The sequence below is a fragment of the Dufourea novaeangliae genome, unplaced genomic scaffold (genome assembly GCF_001272555.1).
Source record: "Dufourea novaeangliae isolate 0120121106 unplaced genomic scaffold, ASM127255v1 scaffold7, whole genome shotgun sequence".
NCBI lineage: Eukaryota > Metazoa > Arthropoda > Insecta > Hymenoptera > Halictidae > Dufourea > Dufourea novaeangliae.
The window spans coordinates 5,505,161-5,524,615 of record NW_015373896.1 but is presented as its reverse complement, the minus strand read 5'-3'; the positions used below and the strand labels follow the sequence as shown (position 1 = coordinate 5,524,615).

Here is a 19,455-nt window from a genome sequence, read left to right as displayed (position 1 = left end):
GAAAACATCTCTTAGATCTAACGAGCATTTCAGTCTTTCTAAAAAAAAAAAACTGCTCCAAGCTGCTTTCAAAAATGAAATCTTTCTCGTAAAGTGTTAATATAAAAGTTGAGAAACTTTTAAATTTGTATGACTAATTTTATAGTACGTTTTGCATTGATATACGAGTTTTCGTAAAAGATGACTTTTACATTTCATATTAATAATGAGCTTCCTCTATGTACCCTTTGATGGTGTTTGGTAAAGGCAATTTATGAATATTATCCAATCTAGTATTCTGACGTATAACAAAACGGCAAAGGTATTGCAAACTCCGTACTTGGGTAAATCTGCTTACTGGTTTCGTTAGTCTAACTGGAAAAGACGGATGACCGGGATACTTAGGTCGTGAATAACAAATTACAGCTGACTGGCTAAAATTCATCGAATAGTCAATTAAATCGGCTACCGAGCTGAATCCTTCGCTTTCACTTTGGTTGCAGAGAGAAAATAAACCACCGCTATGTTCCATACGAGTATGGAGCAATTTACCAGATGATTTAAAACTAAGTGTCAGGACATGTCTATATGAGAAACAACATTCATAATGTTATTTATGTTATAGTCAAACACACTATCAATGTAATTAAAAAACAAACCTGTCATCTGAAGAGTCCCTGACTAAGAAAGCACCATCAGGTTCAGAGATTAGCTTAGCATCAGCTTCTGTACCTGATATAGGCCCCCAATACCATCCGTAATTGCTTAATTTAAGCAGCTCCATTGTTAGATTTGCTTTCACTTTGTTGTCATTGCTTATTGTTTCATTGATATTTACATTTCCCAGAAAATTTGCAATTTGATGTTCTCTTATTCTGCTTCTTATCACAAGATTGTATCCTGATTGCTGTTCCTGGTTACTAGAGCAAGACCGCAAAGGATTAACAATATTTTCACATTTATTGTTTGCTCGAAGCTCATCAATATCCTGTGCGTTAAATAAACTTAGTTCTGTATCGGTGTCAGAATAGTTGTCTAGGGTTTCATGCAGGCTTTCAAAAGCTTCTTGGGTGTGAAAAGATGAATTGTTGCTAGTTGCAGTTTCATCATTGTTCTGATTGTCAGAAGGTTCAACGATACCTTCTGGTTCATTTTCAGACAGATTATTTTCCTCTGTGGAAAGAACAGGGTTGTCACTGCAGAACATTAACGAATTACAGTTGATCTTGTCCTCTGAACTTGGTACGTGAATCTCATTCTCCTGTAAAAATGTCTCTTAGATGCAAAGCACCACTGACATTCTTTGCATACTTACTTTTCGCTTGAATTTCCATGCTGTCAGCTTCTTGAATTGCATGTGCTTCTTGATGTTTTTGAAAAAATTGAACGACATCTTCGTTGGGACAGCATTGTTAACATTGCACTCAACGATTCGAACGTCTACGACATCCTCCCTTTCAACTTTTTTTCTCGGCGTAGTCTCCCGTCGTGAATTACGTCTCCGAAGAAAATCGAATGTTCTTCCTGACAATTTCCGCGGTCTCAAGTCCTGCTTCGATGTTTTCTCTACACCAGGAGGGGCGGCAACGATCAGTTCCTCCGACGTCTGACTAATCATATTCAAATGTCGTGCGACCTTTCAAACTGGTTCCAAATCGGGGAAAGGATACGGTTGCACTATCTTATCAGAAATTGTTTCACACGCCATCTATTCTTTACTCTGTCTTCAACCCGCGGGCACAATTTTATTTCACGGACTCCAGAATTTTCATCACGGGTCCCCGTTTCACGAACGTCCATCCGAAATTAACGTCGCACGCAACAATGTTTTTGTAAACAATACCTCTCGTAATAGTGCTGTTGTAACTAGGACCGTGTCCCTAGTAATTCCTATATCTGCCACATTGTTCTGCCCGGTAACTTGCTAGGGATATACATGCACTGTATGAAAAGATGCTAGATCAAACAAGATATGGGAACCAGTGATGCCAGAATCGTAAACTTGGTACCCCCACTATGACCTACCGTCGTTTACCACTTTATTCCCACCGTACTGATACCAAGCATACCTCTATTTGCCTCTGCTCCTGCCGTGTGCGCTGTCCGTTGGAAACTGAAGAGCGTAGACTGGCGTAGAGCGAACTCTCTGCGAAGAAGTGCTCCGACAAACTGATCGGTACAGTGGCAAGAGGGGGGTATTTCGCCGACCAATGGTTAATACTGCAAGACGTTACGTCAGTGCCACGTGTTCCTCTGTTATCGCTCAATCTCACTTAATCTTGTGGGTCCCTTTCGCCCTCTTTGTCACGAACGAATTTGATTGGAGGGCGTTCGTCAGCTCGCAAGTATAGAAGTATGCGATAATCTATTCTTCTTCTTCCCATTATCCTCTCTATTTGTCCCTCACGTGCAAACTCGGCTTTCCTTAAAGAAAAAAGTGAGGTAGGCGAAGGGCCTCCTACCATTTACTTTTGGGAGCTACTGAAATTTATGCCAAATTAACATTCGGTGTAACATTTATTTCAGTACTTGAAATAAATTTACTAAGTGGTCTGAGACTTTTCTTCTACGCCAATTTTTCCCCTAGCGGAAACCGTTTGCTCGCGGGGGTAACCACAGGGGTACATATAATTGAAAATGTTCCTCTATATTGGTAACACTGAACGGGTCGTAATCATACTAAACTGACCTTTACATATGATGAGCAACGTCACCAACGAGTTTATGTGAAACACTTCTGTTACATGCATATTTTCTATTTTGATTATCAATTTCTAGACGACAATTGCTTTAATGTGTTTTATTTTATTGGACCGAGTGACTTAAGAGAACTGCTTATCGAAAATGGGATCTTCCCACAGTATTGAAATACCTGGAGGTGGCACAGAAGGTTACCATGTACTTAGGGTAAAGAATATTTATCAGAATACTTTAATCTGGCTAACGCATCCTGTTTTTCCTTTTAACACTTTACCTACCGGAGATTATTTAATAAGCTTTTTGAAGTTACTAATTAATAGTCGAAAACCTATTGATAAATTTTTCATTTCTTGTTGCAAATTAAAATCATAAACCAATGTAGCAACCTGAGTAGCACAGTACAACGACAGTTTCGTTTTAATTCCTATTTAAGAGAAAATTAATAAGTTTCTTGTCAGTAAGCAACGACGTCAGAACATCTGCTAATAGGTTTCTGGGTGGAAAAGAGTTAGTCAAGATTCCTAAAAAGTACCAAATGTAATCTGTATAATATTTCAGAACGAATGTAAGAAAACTTTGTCATATGCACAAAGATCCTAATTTCTATATTTATATAATTATAACAATTTAAAAATGTGATAACTGTCATAGTTAAATCTTAAACTAAGTGTTGAAACAAATACCTACAAACAATTTTGGCTGACCTTCCACATTATCTGTCAATGTTTCTTTCATTTGTTCTGAGATATCTTGTATAGTTAACAAATTTGATTTAGTTTTTATAACTGAAAACAGGTACAAGATGGTTCTCCTGGACAGAAAGCAGGCCTTGAAGCATTCTTTGATTTCATTGTGGCCATTGGAAATACTCGTTTGGTCTGTTTTTTATTATTTTTATATTTAATAAGGATGTTATGTGTGAAATATGATAAAATATGCAAAGAATTAGATTTAATAAACATAGTGAAGTATCTAATTTTATAGTGACTTTATTGATTCAGTATAATTCGAATTGTGTAGACAGACTAATCTAAATATGGTCAAGTAGAAGGCCTTGTTATGTCATACATATAAATCATTAAATGAAAAAAAAATTTGTCAACAAACTGTCCAATTACTGATGCATCTTGACCGTCTGCTTTTTTTCACAGAATCAGGATAACGACACGTTAAAAGAACTCCTGAAGGGTGGTGTAGATAAAAAGTTAACGCTTACAGTGTACAGTAGTAAAACTCAAGCTGTAAGACAAACCATCATAGTTCCCAGTCTCACGTGGGGTGGACAGGGTCTTCTTGGTGTTAGTGTTAGGTTTTGTTCCTTTGAAGGTTCCAATGAAAATGTTTGGCATGTTCTTGTAAGTATATTAAGTAAATGCAATTGTACCATAGAGAAACAAGTGAACAACGGCAAAAATAGCGAATAATATTTCTGAACGCTGGTGTACGTTGTTTAGGAAGTACATCCATCTTCGCCCGCCGAATTGGCTGGATTACGGCCGTTCACGGATTACATTATCGGCGCGGATTCAATTTTACACGAGTCCGAGGATTTGTTCACTTTAATAGAGGCTCACGAATCGCGTTCCCTAAACTTATATGTATATAACACAGAAGACGATTCCTGTAGAGAAGTTACAATTATACCTAATCATACCTGGGGCGGAGAGGGAAGGTATGTACATATATATATATATTTCTTCATTTTGTATCGCAGTTCATGTTCTATGGAAATATTTCTTTTAACAATTGTAGCTTGGGTTGCGGAATAGGATACGGATATCTTCATAGAATACCCATTAGAAGTGTGCAAGAACATAAATCTAATACCTCGTATACGGTACATAACCTCTCTAAGTGGCACATCGCAATGAAATACGTTATTTACCATTTCAATGTCTTTTTTAGAGTAACGTTAAACCCAGCGTTCCAAGTCAGGTGACAACCGGAACTGTTACTCGCACCGGAGGAAATAATATGGTGATAAGTATACCCCCAGGTTTTTCTATTCCGCCTAATTACGTTCCATCGCAAGATATTACTACAAAAGCTGACCTTGAAACCACCACAATAGCTCAAACTGTGTACACTCCGAGTGCACAGACATACACTATTCCGCAACTAAATCCTGCTACTGTTGGTGGATCTACAACAATTTCTATACCTCACATGGTATCTAATCAAGGCACTGCGAGTGTTATGATTGGTGAGTTATAATTTAGAAAGAAAGCTAACATATACGAGGCGAGTTCGAAAAATAAGTTAATAAGAAAAATGGATTTGTTGCAAGCTAAAAGTATTTACATATTCTATTTTTCTACATAATTTTTTAGTACTATCACACACTATGCCTATGTACTGTTTATCCTCCGATTGGACATATTTCCTTCTCCTCTACTCAAACTGCATCCATCCGTCATCCCATTCCCAACATCACACGAAATTCCTCCTTAATCCGGAATTTAAAGTGGGTCACTCTAAATTTTGATTCCTCTTTTAATGTTCCCACCGAAATATCGAATATTTTTACTTAGAAAAACGTTAATGGAGATGTTTATCCGTATTCAGGTAATAATGCTTCGCCTCAACCGAATACAATGCCAAATATACCTGGAATGCCTACCACTCCACCTTTACCAACGTTTCCCACTATGACAACAGTTTTGAATGAAGCTTGTGCTACAGTCGGTTTACCCAAGGATTTCTCAGCTGTACAGGGTGTAAGTCAAGGTGTCCCATCGCCCGAAATGCAGTTTAATGCGTCTCAGTCTCACGTAGTCACAACGCCGATTTCACTGCCTGGCATGCCACCTATTACTGTTAGCGCAAGCCTACCGCAGAATACGCCTTTCTATGCGTCTGTTCTTCAACAAAATCAAATGACCGGCTTGAATACAGTTCCCACGTCTACGGCGACACCGACACAGTAACATCGGTTTTCTGTAACGAAAGAAGCCTTTTTGTTCCCCAACAGAATGAGTATTGATAAACGAAGGTAAAATAAAATCACCGTTTATACGTTACAAATATATTGTGTCACTCTACTCTTGTGCGTTTATACTTTTATTACTTGTCTGAACGTAACGTAAACAAATTTCTGGATGCATAAGGGAAGGATTATGTAATTCTGTACATAGCTGAAACGCGATCACTGAAACTAGGAGTAAATTAAAGCATTTAAATAAAAACAGAAGCAAGTATTAAATCAATTCTGCTTTTTACATTTTTCATTATGCATGTTTGTAAGTATATATTTACTCTTATATTCTTGATTATAAAATAAGTAACTTAAAGAAATATATATATGTATATGTAATAATATATGTTCAATTTTTGTTCTTTATCTTATCATCATTACATAGTTTCTTATACAATAAAGAGCTAGAACATTTATGTATTATTTGAATGGCTGGTATTAATAAATTTTGAAACTTTTAAAGATTTTCGTAACATACTATCGGACGGTCGACTGAAATTAATTGTGAAAAGTTGCAAAAACGATCTAACGCGACATAAACTTTCTAAACATTATTAAAGTATTTAATATTATGCGCAATTATAAATATATAATCTGTGCAAAAAATCACCACCTGATAGTGTGTTAAGAAGCTGTACTTTTCTCTTTAACATTATACTTCTAACAAATTTCCAAACAAAAAAAAAACAATAATTAGGTATTCTAGTTTTTAACAAAAGTCATTTATTGTATATCATATGTGCAGATAGAACTTGAAACACTATTAAATAAATACATATGGAACAATAATCTTGGTATTAGTGTACAGGATCTGCAAGAACTGTTCAGGCTTATATAGATATTGTTTTGACAACATTTAAATTATTATTTCCGTATCTCCCAATTCTTCATCGGTAGGAAGAATGACCTTGGATGGGTCTATGACATTTGGATTCACCAGGGGCAACCCATTTTCTTCTCTGTAACGAAGTTGCAAAAACGCTTCTCTCAAGGCCCAGTCCTTCATTGTTACGTCCGGCATGTATCCCAAAATAAATGCATGCAATACCAAACCAATGGTAACACACACAAATGTTGTTAGGTGCATTTTATGCCGATCTACTTCCTTGTTTTTGTAATCAAAACCGTAACTGATCCAGGGCTTCTGCACAGGGTACGGTAAATCCGACACATTATCATTCTTTTTCGATGTCGAAGACACCAAACGTTTCGCTACATCGTGTACCTTCACGGTCGTCGATTTCGCGAGAAAAGTCAGCCTGTTCTTAATTCCTTGGGAATGGACCACTCGAAGTAACGTTGACATCGTTGGAATTAGAAGCCCCTTCGACGTTTATAAAAATGATTAATCTCAATATATGTTGCTTGTTAATTGCTACCGGGCGTTAATGTATCGTAACAATTTCAGAAATCAAAATTAGACTTTGTACATATGTATACTCGTGCCAGGACACACTCAGTGTAGGTTAGAAACTACACGAATACGATGGCTCGCAAAGTGCAGCAAAGTGTAATGACATTCGTGAGGAAAGCGTGTGTGTGGGGGCGCATCGATTTCAAGTTTGAGTAGCCAGTTGTGAACTTTTCGGAAGTTAAATTAAAAATAAGTAAATGTAATAGTGAAATGACAAGTAACGAAAATCAGTAAATATTATATTTGGGAAAGGTAAATTGCATTTACAATTATAGACGTAAATATATATTTATATAAAGTATAAAGGCGGAAATTCAAACAGAAATTCGTTTCTACCTATGAAGCTTTTAGTGATTAAGACTGTGGATATTTATGCATGTATAACATATACAAATATGTAAGGAATATGTATTTATATAAAATATGCAAAATAGTTATATAATTAAAATCCTTATGAAATGACGTAATTTCCGTTTAAATTTGTTTTTATAATTTTATTCTGTAAAGATAATATCATTCAGTAAAAATTCGTGTATTTTTTCATTGAGAATAAAAACCGTATATCATAATTCAAACGATTTATATACTACAAAATATAGTATATGCATTGTATTTATTCATTTTGTATTAGATTTTCCTTATTACAAGCATCTTTATTCTTTGCATGAACTGTAGAGTTGTATATTTCCTGCCACAAGAGATTAGTTAAATTACTGTTGTCCTTTTTATATGAAAAGTGATTAATGTAATCCACTCCATTTGATACATCTGATGTGTCACAATTAAGGAGAACTTTTTTTCCTAAATATTAAATATTCTGTAAATAAGAAAGTTTTGAACAAATAAATTATATAAGAATTAAGTAAAAGGATACATCCTTTCACATTTTCTTTAAGACCTTCATAATCCCATCTTATCCTAGTTAGTTCCTTGTACAAATTATATTTCTTCCTGTAATAGTTAAAAATTAAGTATGTACCAAAAAAATGATTGTAACATAAATAAAAAAAAATTTATTGTACTAACCTGCCTTGGTCCAACAATTCTTGATCATGCAAGTTTCGTTTGCAGGCCTTAAGTTTGTTTCTCTGCAATTCTAAGGCATGATTCTCCTCTAAAAATTTATTCTTTTCAGCTTCTAACTCTGCCTACACAGATAATATTCTTTCTTATACTCTTCATCAGAAAAAGCAAAAATGAAATGATAATGAACATGAAAATAGTTACTATTAAATCTGAATGTTTAGATAAGTCATGATCTTTATGCTCCAACGTTTGCTTCTCCGATTGAAGACATTCCTTCATAGAGGTTACTTTCGACATTAATTCCTGGATCTTCATTTCATCTTCTACAAGTATGGTAATACCTTTATTCACTCATAAAACATCCAAACAATGGCAGCAATGCAATACAATTACCAGTGCAATGTTCATCTTGTTTGTTTTTAATATGATTCATTAACAGTATTTTCTTTTGTGACAACTCTTTCATCTGCGAATCCGTAACTTCCATATGCTTGTTCTTGAATGTCATTATATCGTCCATTATATTTCTGTTGATAGTATTTTTAATGGAATCGTCACGAAAACATAATTTTATAAATACAAATTCCACTTTCAGTTAATTTGTTCACAGAAATCAACAGAAATTCAAATTGTCACCATCCACTGTGATCCACTGCTGCCAATACCCAAAATCCCCAGGACTAACGAATAACTTGCAAGTCTATATTCTCTATTTCTAAGCCGTTGATAATCAATCTTGATATAAATGTTGAATTACACTGAAATACTATTATTCATTTATCAATTGGAAAACATTTTTTCGTCAGCACAGCTCAATTTTAATACATAGATGGATAGAATGGAAATACAAAAAATAAAGAAAAAACTAGAGAATACAGTAAAAAGAGAACTACAAACAGATATGTGAAAGCATTTTCATATAACATAAAAATAATCGGAAAATGAATTGAGATACATTTCAGTCTACTTTATATGGGAAATACGTTCAAAATCAGTAAAATCTTCAAGCATAAAATATAAATTATGTTCACGTAATTTTTACATTGTTTTGTTATGAAGTTTTAATGCCACTTAATACAAATAGTCAATTGATAGAGATCACCTTTAAAAATGACATGCACTTTATATGTTATCAGTTATATGACTGCTAATCTTTATGGAGTTATGGCATACATAATTGCATAATACCCGAGGTAATAAGTTTAATAGTCTAGAATTTTTTTATTTCATTTTTATTTGACTCCAATTGTTATAAATTATTTTACAGAAGTCTATGTTTGTATAAAAATCGGCAGTCTAATGATATGTTATTTATTTAATGGAAACAGTAAAATATCCGAAATTATGACTTCATGTATACAGGGTGTAACAAAAATGTTGCAGGACCGGAAATGGGAGACTCGTCAGGTGATTTGAAAGAAGTTTTTCCTCAGGAAAAATGTTATCCGAGGCTCCAACATTTTTATTACACCCTTTATATATATACATATATAAATTAGAATACGTAGTATGCAATAAACATAATGTGCTTGCATTGTACCTACTTGGAAGATTCATGAATCAGTACTGACTTGGACTTATATGTTTCTAGTTATACAAAATAGTGTGTTTTTGAAACACAATAAGTCAACAAAGTTATTTTACGATATAGTATTAAATTACTTAAATTGTACGCGTTTTATACTCCCTAACGTTATAAACATATGAGAGCTAACAAAAATGTCTTTTAAACTTAACACATACTTGCCTAACATTTGATAACACTATATGTGTTGCACAATATTGGTCATTTTATATTCTTAATCCAAACATACTTTACTAATAATTGTTATCAAACACTGTCAGTAATTAAAGAAGAATACTTTCCCCACGACAAAATGCAAGATCATGGCGTATTACTGTAAAACAGGGTAACGACTAGACTGCGGATTCTTATGCAAAATTACATTTTACAAAGTAATTCACAAAGACAAGACCAAATATATGAATTTGTTTTTTCTTCTAAATACCTCATTGAGTTAAAAATAAAATAGAAAACTCGTTGTATCTGATGAAAATTTTTATGTTTTACTGTAATTCGTGCTACCTATAAACTGCAAGTGCATACAATCCGCAGTATAGTAATGACCTATGGTACTTAATACTTAAAATACATAGAAATACTGTACAACTTTATAATGACTATTCATGCTGTCGCTGCAAGTTACATTTTTGTCTATCAAAACTCGAGTTTCTATCGTCCTTTCAGAAATAGTATGTTGTTAAAATCAACATTATAACAGATGGTCACAATACCAATTGTACTAATTTAGATGTAAAAAAACTTATAAAATGAAAGAAGAAAATTGAAAATCTTGCAAGGAATGTGTTTGAAGTTGTTTAATGAAAAAAGAAAAATGAAGTACATTGTAAATTAATAAGAAAAATTCTTATCAATTTACTCTGTTTGTGATATATATTAAACTAGACTTTACTAGACCATTTGAAGCTAAAAGTCTTCAAGTGTTTTTTCTCCTTTTTATGTACAAACCTCTTATCTTGAAGTATTCTAACATAAATAAGAATGAAACAAAATCCTTATTACTGTTGCTAGATCAATTAAAAAAAAAGCATTTACCAAATAAGCTTGACAACGCTTCCTTCAAAGTTAGGCACTTGCATGATAAAATATTACATGGTAATATCAGTATCCTTTACGATTAACAATCACCGTTTCGCACATTTAAGTTTATTTGAGCAATTAAAATATTTGATCGTCGCGATCGTTCGCGACCATCTCGAGTATTGCTCGATCCTGACGCCGAGCTATTAGTATTATTAGTATAACTATTATTAGTATAACTATTATTAGTAGTAGTATTATTGCTGTCATCAGACGACGAGTTATTCATTTGAACAATGTTTGCATTGGCACTATTATCCATTTGTTCTGAACTTTGTTCTGCATTTACTATTTCTTGTGTGTGCCTGTAAGCGAATGATTATGTAACTATTGTGATTTAGCCACACAGAGTATTTAGAAAAGAAACTACTAAATTCTGAGAGTTTATTTGCTTTGTATTAGAATTCTCGAAATGTGCAAGATAGCTGTACAATTAATTACAGACGCATTTTGGAAAACAAAAGCAGAGAGGATCATTTACTTACTGTGTAATCCACGTGTTGGAATCATTAGTCGAAGGTGTTTCAAGTCTGGAATGCTCTAGTGTGTTCGTATTATCGTTATTATTATTTAAATTATTTTCATAATTGGGATGACATTGAACCCAATTCGGAGGCTTCAAAAGGCCTGCATGCACTAGTGTATTTTTATCTTTCACGTTTTTGTTATTATTATATAAGATGTATGGTAAGCTCTTCTGATGATCAATAAAGGGACCTGTAAAATGCATCAGTGGAAAAGAAAAAGTGTCAGACATTACACTATCACTGTTGATGTAATGTCAATAATTCTATGCTATTTATTACCGCCTTTTGAACAGCTTGTAGTTAATTCAGCGTTCAAGTAGGTAGATATACTGTAATAAAATGTGTTCTCCGTAAAAAAAAAAAGATGACCGTCATTACGTCACGGTTAGTAATTTATACAGATATAAGAAAGTGCTAAGAAGTGAACAATTTTGACAGAAAAAGCAGACTACGGTGCTCACATATTTTTTGTGTTTATGCGTTGCTATCGATTTGCTAGAAACTGTAGTGGAAAAGGAAATGTAAGTCAATTCTATTTATATTAATACCTTCAAACAGACAGCAAGCTTCATTATAATCTACCTACTTATTAATGAAATTTTTTTGAATAATCTCTTATGCAAGTGTCATGCTAAGTCGAATGAGTTGTGTGCTATAATTGTGAACAACATTCACAAAGACATTTGACAATACTTACTGGCTTCAACCGGCGGAGCACTTGGTTCCATAGTATCACCGCACATTTCTTTATTATAATTTCTCTGTCTTGCGGCTCCTAAAATGTATTGTGTGTGGATTATTTTGGTTATTATTCACTCAATCATATATTTCTGTTGTATTTATCATAATTTTTATTATGTACTGACTACCATTATGGTAAAATTTTTACCTACGTTTTTTGTAAAATACTGCAGACAATATAACTACCAGAAGGAAAGCTGCAATTGATGCAGAGATGATGAAAGTGTTTCTGCCAACTCCTATGAAAATGAAATGAATATTCATGTATATAGATACAATTAAAGCCCCCAAAATCATAATCAAACAAAACTTTTATATTTATACTTGATTTTCTAAAACAATATTGCATAAACCAATGTTTAATAAACTTAACAATCTCTTGTTATACATATTTGAATACTTTAATTAAACAGGCACATTATTTAATTACAAGAATACTGGAACAATTTAATCTACTATGCGATGAAGCTTCAAAGTAGACAATTATGCAGAATGTGTTAAAGTTCTTTTACGTATAATTTTCTCACCGGGCATATTTTCGTGGATGCTCGTTTTCTTGCACAAGGAGGCCTCCTCTCCTGTTGCAAGTCTCTCTGCGGCATAACTGAGAATGATTTTTTCAGTTAGTCAAGAATAAAAAACTAACCTCTACAGTACTACAAATATAAAGATCTCGTAAAGTTAAAGAATATAATTACCCAGGAGTGCATGGTCCACATTGCGATGGATTTCGAGCTGGTTTTTGACTTTCTTTTCGATTATATCTTTGGCACACAGTATAATTGACGCATTGTCTGGAGACAGGATAACAGTACTGTTTGTTAGAACAGTCCAAGTCATCATGACAATATCCTTCCTCTATCGTACCCTTTAAAATAATAATTTTCATATTAGAATGTATTTCTGTGAACGTTTCTTTGAGAGCTAATATTAAGTTTAATAAGGATATACATTTCAAGTGTCATATAGGACGAAATACACGTTTCAGTAAGATTCGAAGTTTTAATAGCTTTCACAAATTAATAAATAACGAATTTTCTTACACTTTCACCGACTCATCTAAATACTAAATAGGTAACTAATTTAAATGAAAGCGAATAAAATAAAACTTTGTATATCATTAAAAAAACGAATTTCTGTGAATAGACTGACTAATATTGGAATAAATGGGATTTCAGCGCGCGCAGTAGTTCCGGTTCACATCTGGTCCATCCAAAATCTTACGTACCACCGAAATTTAAAATCAACAATATCGTTTTTCGAATACGAAGTTCTGAAACCACATGCAATAAAACAATAAGTCGAAATTATTCGCTTTCCGGTACCAAATAACAAATAATGTAGGAACTATAACTTCGCAATGTACTTGTCATTTTAGTATTTTAGGCACTCAGCTATCGTAATGATTATAAAACTATAAACTACTAAAAATACATATACTCATGTGTTTTCTTTCAAACATTCATTATCTAATTAAAAAATTACGTTCCGCGTACATTTACAAAATGGCGTCGAAACTAAATGACATGAATTTGAACGGATTTTGAGCAACAAAGTTCATTAAAAACATTCAACATATCGATTAGTATTATTGCATTTTATATAATTACTTGAGCTTCCCGTCGGAAGATACAAAACTGTCTATGAGAAATCCTATTTTTCACAATAGGAGATTCCTATTTTCCAATCACACGTTTCTGAAACATCTTAATCTCTGAAACGTTATCTTCTATGTTTTCATGTGAACAAGCAGTTGAACAGAAAATGTTTTAAAATACTTTCAAAAAACCCTTTTATATAAATCGCTTTTCACGTGGAAAATGTTTGTGAAATGTAGGGGTGTACGGGTACCCGAGATTTGGGCTTGATTAGACATCCGTAGCCTGCGTAAGCAGCTTGACGGCTCAGATAAGAAGTCTGGTGGGCTCGACAGAAGCGTCACTAACCAGCGAGCGCAGACAAGTACTGCGAATAATGGGGGGAAACGCAATCACGACTGAACCTGAAATCTCGGGTACCCGGCTCGTACACCCCTAGTATGGTTTTTTTTTGTTATAATAACAAAAATACGACGCGGAATGACCACGCGAATTTTGAGCCGCCATTTCGTGGACAGTAAAATCCGCCATCTGAGCGCAAACCTACACTCTGCATCACAAAATGGCCGTTGACCATGATCTGTAAAATTCGAGTTCACTGACCAATCCTTAAACCGCTCTAAGTATTACAAACTACGTAATTTGTTACTACCAATGAATTAGAAGATATTTGTTAATTTCTAAAATAAATATAAATTGTACACTTGAATATTTGAAACTTTCTTCGTTCCGATCGATTGGACTGATAACAAAAAGTTGTTTTCTCAATCAATTATCGTCAAACTTATTCTCTGATTTTCACCTCGTTACGAAAAAGAAGGACAATGTATATTAACAAGAATTACTTATATGCGCTGGTCACACGCAATAGAACCGCACGTAAACAAAAATAATAAAGAGACATTCTTTTATTTTCCATACGATGACCGGACAATTATGTTTTGTTTTAATTTGTAATATATAAACAAGACATATATCTTACGGTGGACAATTGATGACACATTTAACACTAACGGTACCGAGACTTTTATATACCTATTTGTACCGTATTTAAAACCGGTCATTTCGGTCAAGTCGCTTCGGTTATTGTTCAAAAATAAACGGTAATTATCACTGATCCCTTTTTTTTCTTCATGATACGTATTTCTGTAACGCTTATGAAGAACCTTCGTGTGGTCTCCCTCGAATGAGTCATCGCGGCGCGCTGCGCGCGATCGCCCGGCGTGCGTTTCGGTTCTACTAAATAATCAGAACAATACGATTTTCGCTAGAGTAGAGCGTGTTACATTGTCTAAATACCTACCCGCCCGACGTTCGTACTGCTGTTTCGATTAAAATAGAAAAAAAGATTTCCACCGGTTATCAATAATCATGATTGATAAGGGCAACAGTATGCAAGTCACTTTACTGCGTTCGAAAAATTGTGTATTAAACGTGACACCACCAGAAATATTGATCTTTTGGAAAGATCAATCTGGAAGTTTTTAAGAAAAGATGATGAAATCGTGGTGAAAGAAAAGGGTAAGGAAGGGCGAAAGGAGGGGGAAGAGGACGGTGATCTTAATAGACAGAAATATAATTTACACATTATATTTCAGACTATGTACTTATCTCACGTGAAATATATATTGTGTACGGTGCTTACACACGCATTTAATTACACCTGATCTCTTAATGTCGTTATGTTGTTCCAAATTCGCAAGTTTATTGCTTTTTTGACACAGTCCATGAACCGATACATACATTATGCTTTTTTTTAATGGAAGTACTATCGTTGGTTCGTTTTTTAGTGTTATTCTTACAAGTTACAGGTTAAAATCATTCGTTCTTCTCGAAGTGTAAAACTGGCAAATAAAGAATCGTGCGAGTAATGCGAACAGTAAACTCAAGACTCGCAGTGTACTTACCATTGGAAGAGATTATTCGACTGTAGGGAGGATCGAAGTATGTTCTATGATTGCAATTGCAGACGCGTAATAATTGTCTGTAGAATTTTGACAGGTTCATTCGGCACACTATTCACACGTCAAGCAACGCACCAGTTATGCAAGATGTACACCGACCTCTAGGAAGTTCTGATCTGCACTGAACTGGAGCTGACCGAAGCAAGTTCGAACCTGCTCGGAGACAGGTGATTGGAGTGGGGGTGGCGCTGGTGGTGGGGATGAGGGTACCACATGGATACGTACAGGACAATTATTGCTATGCCCACGTGGTATCCGTGCTACCAGCGGTCACAGTAGTGTGGCTATATGCTATATCACTGCTACGTAGTAAACCAATGCATCCAACAAGTGGAACCCTTTGTGTACACTTCCATTCGGATTTTATGATGGTTCGGATTACAGGACACATTCGGCATGTGGAACGCGTGGAAATAAATAAAATGGTAAAGAAAAAATTATGCAAATGAAAGACGAAAGTAAACAAAAATTTAAAGACTCCAAAAGATAGAATACAATTTATTGTTTGATAGGTTTTCTTGACTACTTTTTGAAAGGATACATTTATTTCCTATGAACACTAACGGGGAAGCTTTCCCCTATTCTGTTTAATTTTACCGCAAGTTTTAAGATCAAATCCCCCGTGTATACAAAGCAAATTAAAAGTGTAGAATAAGATTTCTTTCGTATGGAACGTCGGTTTCAAGAAAGTCGAATCTGAAAATTCATTAAATCACTTTAGAATGCGAGTAACTGATGTGTCTGACACCGGTTTTTATTAGTCGCCGTATCTAGTTGTAATATAACGGTTACGGTATGGTTTTTTGATTTGTTATTACACGTAAAATCACTTTCTAGACTTTACCACACATTGCGGGCCAATCTGCGTATTCACAGTTTTTGTACTAATTTGGATTAAAATTTTTCTACGAATTTAAAATTTGTTAAAGTTACCTTCATTAGAAAGAATTAAATAATTTTATGTGTGTTAAATAATACACAATATTAATAACGTGTTTGTAGAAATTGAGGGTATTGATCGGTCAGTGTTTATAAAAAGTATGGTGACTTTTTTCATATGCATACACAAAGATAAGCCCGCGATTCAACAACATTGTCAGGGTTCACGAGTATAATTCGCGATAGCCACCGACCGCACGTGTGGCGTTTCAACGTAACTTGTGCACGATTAAAATTGCCGAACGCTTCAAAGGGAATATCTTACCTACCGCATACCGATATTACGTTCTTGTATATTATTATGCTTTCGTTTATCTTGTACCCTTTCTATTTCTTACAACCTTTGTATTCTCATCATCGAATCACTTACTAATGTGACTGTTCTGAGGGTCACCAGTACTGACACTCAAATTTGTTATCAGAGACTGAATCAAACTGTTCACTTTTACGAATAAAAATTATTTTCAAGTTGTTATCGTCTACATAATTACACCTTTCACATTTCTCCCGCGGAAATTCATTTTTTAATAATTACTATAAGGTAAAATATAAATGAATTAACTATAATTCTGAAAATAATTGAAACAAAAATGCTGTGCCTTTATGCTGTAGAATATAACAATATTATTATTGTACACATCATAAAAACTATACATTACAATCTTGAATTATTAGTACACCATTGGCTTATAGAATTGTGAGGAATTAAACATTGAAAAACAGGATTTAATGAAGTAAAAAACATAATGTGTATTTCTCGTTTTAGTATATATGTACATACACTGATTAAATGTGAACAGCCTTATTTCTATTAATTTACGATATAATAATAAGCCATAAAGTAATACTTAAAGTATGAAACACAAAATTCCAAACATTTCTATAATATCATAATACAATCGCTTTTTAAATTACAACTATTGAGAAATAATACCTAAACCTTTTCTTTCTTACAATAACAACCCTGGAATAAAAAATTTTCCATTTTTAACGTGTATTACTCGTTTGCTTTACATTTTCGTTTTTGTTAAAAAGTTATTGATAGAAGACTGATTTAATTCAGCTTAAAATTTATAATAATCTTATGAAGTTTACTTTTATTGCCGTCAGTCAAATTTATAGTAATGTATAATAAATAATTCTTGATTGTTCACAAAACTGCAAATGTTTATGCATAGTTTAGTAGTAGTAAACATCAACTTCATTTCCATACAAATTCAAAATTATCACATCTAATTTTTCTTCCAACTTATGATATCTTCTGCTTTTTTTGTTGTCTTTTGATTAAAGCAAATCAATCAAAGTACACTGTACAAAAGGCTCTTAGGTTTCTTAATATTTCTCTTTTGCTGTATCCAAATATATGAATCTTCTTTCCACTTTATTCTTCTTTCCAGGTACTATTTCATTCTCTGTGTTACAAACTTTGCTAGCTTATATGTTATTGGCAATTAATTGATATTCACATTACTTCCATGCTATTGTGTGTATTCTCTGTAAAGCCCAACGTGGATGTTGGTGCATCCTGAGATGTTTCTTCTAAAGACTGTGCTTCCATGCCCTCCGGCACAGTACTTGTAGCCGAGCTTGTACCATCGTCCCAATTTATTTTGAATCTAGTGACACGTGGTTTATCTCCTAAGATATTTCTTTGTACTTTGTCAAACTGTGGCTGTGGCGGTGGATTTTCTCTAAGTTCTGCATCTGTGTACTCATTATTTATAAAGTAGCCAACACGTACAAATTCATGCCCCCTATATGAACAAGTTAACAGAACAACTGTAACCCCTAGAGCATCATTGATTGGTATCCTACTGACGTCTGGAGGATCAGCCTAAAATTAAATTACTGTATTTAATACACATTCAAATAATAACTAAAGTACACATAGTAATAGGCTTTTTAATAATACTGGTTGATGATTGTAATTTGTTGTTGGCATTGACAAATTTATAACAAAGACAATTAATCATTGATTCAAAAATGTTATGACCCTTAATTTTAAATTACATGAATTTATTTACATGTGTCGTTCATTTACCTGAAATACAAACATATGCCTTCCCTCAGGGATTGGACCAACGTATATCGTATCTAACACTTGATCAAAATCCTCGGATTCGGCGCTACCGACGTAGATCATCTTCCACTCTAAATCTGTAAATCCATTATTACTATTACATCACTTATCATATATTTTAAAAATATAGCTAACTCTAAGAATAACTTCCATATAGTAAAGATATTCTTCTTGAAAATGAAACTACTTAAAAAAATAATATTTATTTGTCCTTGGAAAACATTGCTAGACCGTTTAAACTAACCTAACAAGGTGTACAAAACATCATAAGACACTTTCAATTCAATTAACATTGAGACGAGCGTATATCTGTATTTATAGATGTGAATAAAAGTTTAAGGAAACTACCTTCTTTCAGTTCTTCGATGCATTCAAACGTGACTTCGAATTGAAACGGGTTTAAAAACGGTGAAGGATTGTCGAGAACAGCTACGTTCGCTAGCTGAACTTTGGCCATCGTTGATATTACTTAATAATAATTTTCACCGAATAATCCGAATTTATTGCGGATTCCTTGAAAGAAAAGTTTCTCAGGATGTATTTCTCCCAACCGTATTTCCGAATCAAGTTGATATGAAACGAAAGATCTTGAGACAAACTATAAGCATTCTACGTTGGACACAGGTCGCTTTGGCGGGAAACGAACCGAAAGACATTTCCGGTGTTTCAATAACAGTTTTGTGAAAATGTGGGAGCACCATCCAACTGTAATTATTTCAAAATTCGTTCTCTTTAATTTGGCGCGGGTTTTAAGTAATGCATGGGAAAAAATCAAGCGTCGTTTTCGCATGAATTACAAAAGTTGTTTTTAAAATTGTTTTTAATCACTTTCGTGATGTTAAAGCAATCCA

General features: G+C 33.9%; 6 protein-coding genes across 6 annotated transcripts; 1 reads left to right on the top strand and 5 right to left on the bottom strand.

Annotated features, from left to right (window-relative positions):
* Positions 1–152: 152 nt before the first annotated feature.
* Positions 153–2,087, bottom strand: LOC107193122. Its single transcript, XM_015582524.1, has 3 exons — positions 1,295–2,087; positions 639–1,240; positions 153–563 (listed from the first exon to the last, which is right to left on the bottom strand). The coding sequence occupies exons 1-3, from the start codon at positions 1,595–1,597 to the stop codon at positions 200–202; spliced, it is 1,269 nt and encodes a 422-aa protein (XP_015438010.1). The 5' UTR covers positions 1,598–2,087; the 3' UTR covers positions 153–199.
* A 576-nt stretch (positions 2,088–2,663) lies between these two features.
* LOC107192961 (Golgi reassembly-stacking protein 2) lies at positions 2,664–5,865 on the top strand. Its single transcript, XM_015582333.1, has 7 exons — positions 2,664–2,886; positions 3,475–3,555; positions 3,831–4,034; positions 4,134–4,351; positions 4,432–4,516; positions 4,585–4,882; positions 5,245–5,865. The coding sequence occupies exons 1-7, from the start codon at positions 2,824–2,826 to the stop codon at positions 5,604–5,606; spliced, it is 1,311 nt and encodes a 436-aa protein (XP_015437819.1). The 5' UTR covers positions 2,664–2,823; the 3' UTR covers positions 5,607–5,865.
* A 499-nt stretch (positions 5,866–6,364) lies between these two features.
* On the bottom strand, positions 6,365–7,169 carry LOC107193281 (NADH dehydrogenase [ubiquinone] 1 beta subcomplex subunit 11, mitochondrial). Its single transcript, XM_015582686.1, has one exon. The coding sequence runs from the start codon at positions 6,957–6,959 to the stop codon at positions 6,510–6,512; it is 450 nt and encodes a 149-aa protein (XP_015438172.1). The 5' UTR covers positions 6,960–7,169; the 3' UTR covers positions 6,365–6,509.
* Positions 7,170–7,677: 508 nt separating this feature from the next.
* Positions 7,678–8,728, bottom strand: LOC107193311. The gene is made up of 5 exons (XM_015582715.1): positions 8,487–8,728; positions 8,295–8,416; positions 8,094–8,215; positions 7,942–8,018; positions 7,678–7,835 (listed from the first exon to the last, which is right to left on the bottom strand). The coding sequence occupies exons 1-5, from the start codon at positions 8,611–8,613 to the stop codon at positions 7,681–7,683; spliced, it is 603 nt and encodes a 200-aa protein (XP_015438201.1). The 5' UTR covers positions 8,614–8,728; the 3' UTR covers positions 7,678–7,680.
* Positions 8,729–10,749: 2,021 nt separating this feature from the next.
* Positions 10,750–15,662, bottom strand: LOC107193294 (hybrid signal transduction histidine kinase M-like). Its single transcript, XM_015582699.1, has 7 exons — positions 15,529–15,662; positions 12,722–12,891; positions 12,551–12,627; positions 12,176–12,262; positions 11,980–12,057; positions 11,241–11,472; positions 10,750–11,060 (listed from the first exon to the last, which is right to left on the bottom strand). Exons 1-7 carry the CDS (start codon positions 15,529–15,531, stop codon positions 10,793–10,795), a joined length of 915 nt encoding a protein of 304 aa, XP_015438185.1. The 5' UTR covers positions 15,532–15,662; the 3' UTR covers positions 10,750–10,792.
* Positions 15,663–17,714: 2,052 nt separating this feature from the next.
* LOC107193273 (histone chaperone asf1) lies at positions 17,715–19,191 on the bottom strand. The gene is made up of 3 exons (XM_015582678.1): positions 18,953–19,191; positions 18,566–18,681; positions 17,715–18,358 (listed from the first exon to the last, which is right to left on the bottom strand). The coding sequence occupies exons 1-3, from the start codon at positions 19,059–19,061 to the stop codon at positions 17,987–17,989; spliced, it is 597 nt and encodes a 198-aa protein (XP_015438164.1). The 5' UTR covers positions 19,062–19,191; the 3' UTR covers positions 17,715–17,986.
* Positions 19,192–19,455: the final 264 nt, after the last annotated feature.

Bases quoted from the DNA above. Each gene is read 5' to 3' on its own strand.
- LOC107193281 (XM_015582686.1), bottom strand. From the start codon at position 6,959: ATGTCAACGTTACTTCGAGTGGTCCATTCCCAAGGAATTAAGAACAGG.
- LOC107193122 (XM_015582524.1), bottom strand. From the start codon at position 1,597: ATGATTAGTCAGACGTCGGAGGAACTGATCGTTGCCGCCCCTCCTGGT. The intron at 1,241-1,294 runs GTAAGTATGCAA...ACATTTTTACAG, and splicing joins CATGGAAATTCAAGCGAAAA to GAGAATGAGATTCACGTACC. The intron at 564-638 runs GTTTGTTTTTTA...TTTCTCATATAG, and splicing joins AGGGACTCTTCAGATGACAG to ACATGTCCTGACACTTAGTT.
- LOC107193311 (XM_015582715.1), bottom strand. From the start codon at position 8,613: ATGGACGATATAATGACATTCAAGAACAAGCATATGGAAGTTACGGAT. The intron at 8,019-8,093 runs GTTAGTACAATA...TAACTATTACAG, and splicing joins GAATTGTTGGACCAAGGCAG to GAAGAAATATAATTTGTACA. The intron at 7,836-7,941 runs GTATCCTTTTAC...GTGACACATCAG, and splicing joins TAAAGAAAATGTGAAAGGAT to ATGTATCAAATGGAGTGGAT.
- LOC107193294 (XM_015582699.1), bottom strand. The intron at 12,263-12,550 runs GTGAGAAAATTA...TCATTTTCATAG, and splicing joins CATCCACGAAAATATGCCCG to GAGTTGGCAGAAACACTTTC. The intron at 11,061-11,240 runs GTAAGTAAATGA...ATTCGCTTACAG, and splicing joins TCCAACACGTGGATTACACA to GCACACACAAGAAATAGTAA.
- LOC107193273 (XM_015582678.1), bottom strand. From the start codon at position 19,061: ATGGCCAAAGTTCAGCTAGCGAACGTAGCTGTTCTCGACAATCCTTCA. The intron at 18,682-18,952 runs GTAGTTTCCTTA...ATGGATTTACAG, and splicing joins CATCGAAGAACTGAAAGAAG to ATTTAGAGTGGAAGATGATC. The intron at 18,359-18,565 runs GTAAATGAACGA...ATTTAATTTTAG, and splicing joins GGCATATGTTTGTATTTCAG to GCTGATCCTCCAGACGTCAG.
- LOC107192961 (XM_015582333.1), top strand. From the start codon at position 2,824: ATGGGATCTTCCCACAGTATTGAAATACCTGGAGGTGGCACAGAAGGT. The intron at 2,887-3,474 runs GTAAAGAATATT...AACTGAAAACAG, and splicing joins AAGGTTACCATGTACTTAGG to GTACAAGATGGTTCTCCTGG. The intron at 4,517-4,584 runs GTACATAACCTC...TGTCTTTTTTAG, and splicing joins AATCTAATACCTCGTATACG to AGTAACGTTAAACCCAGCGT.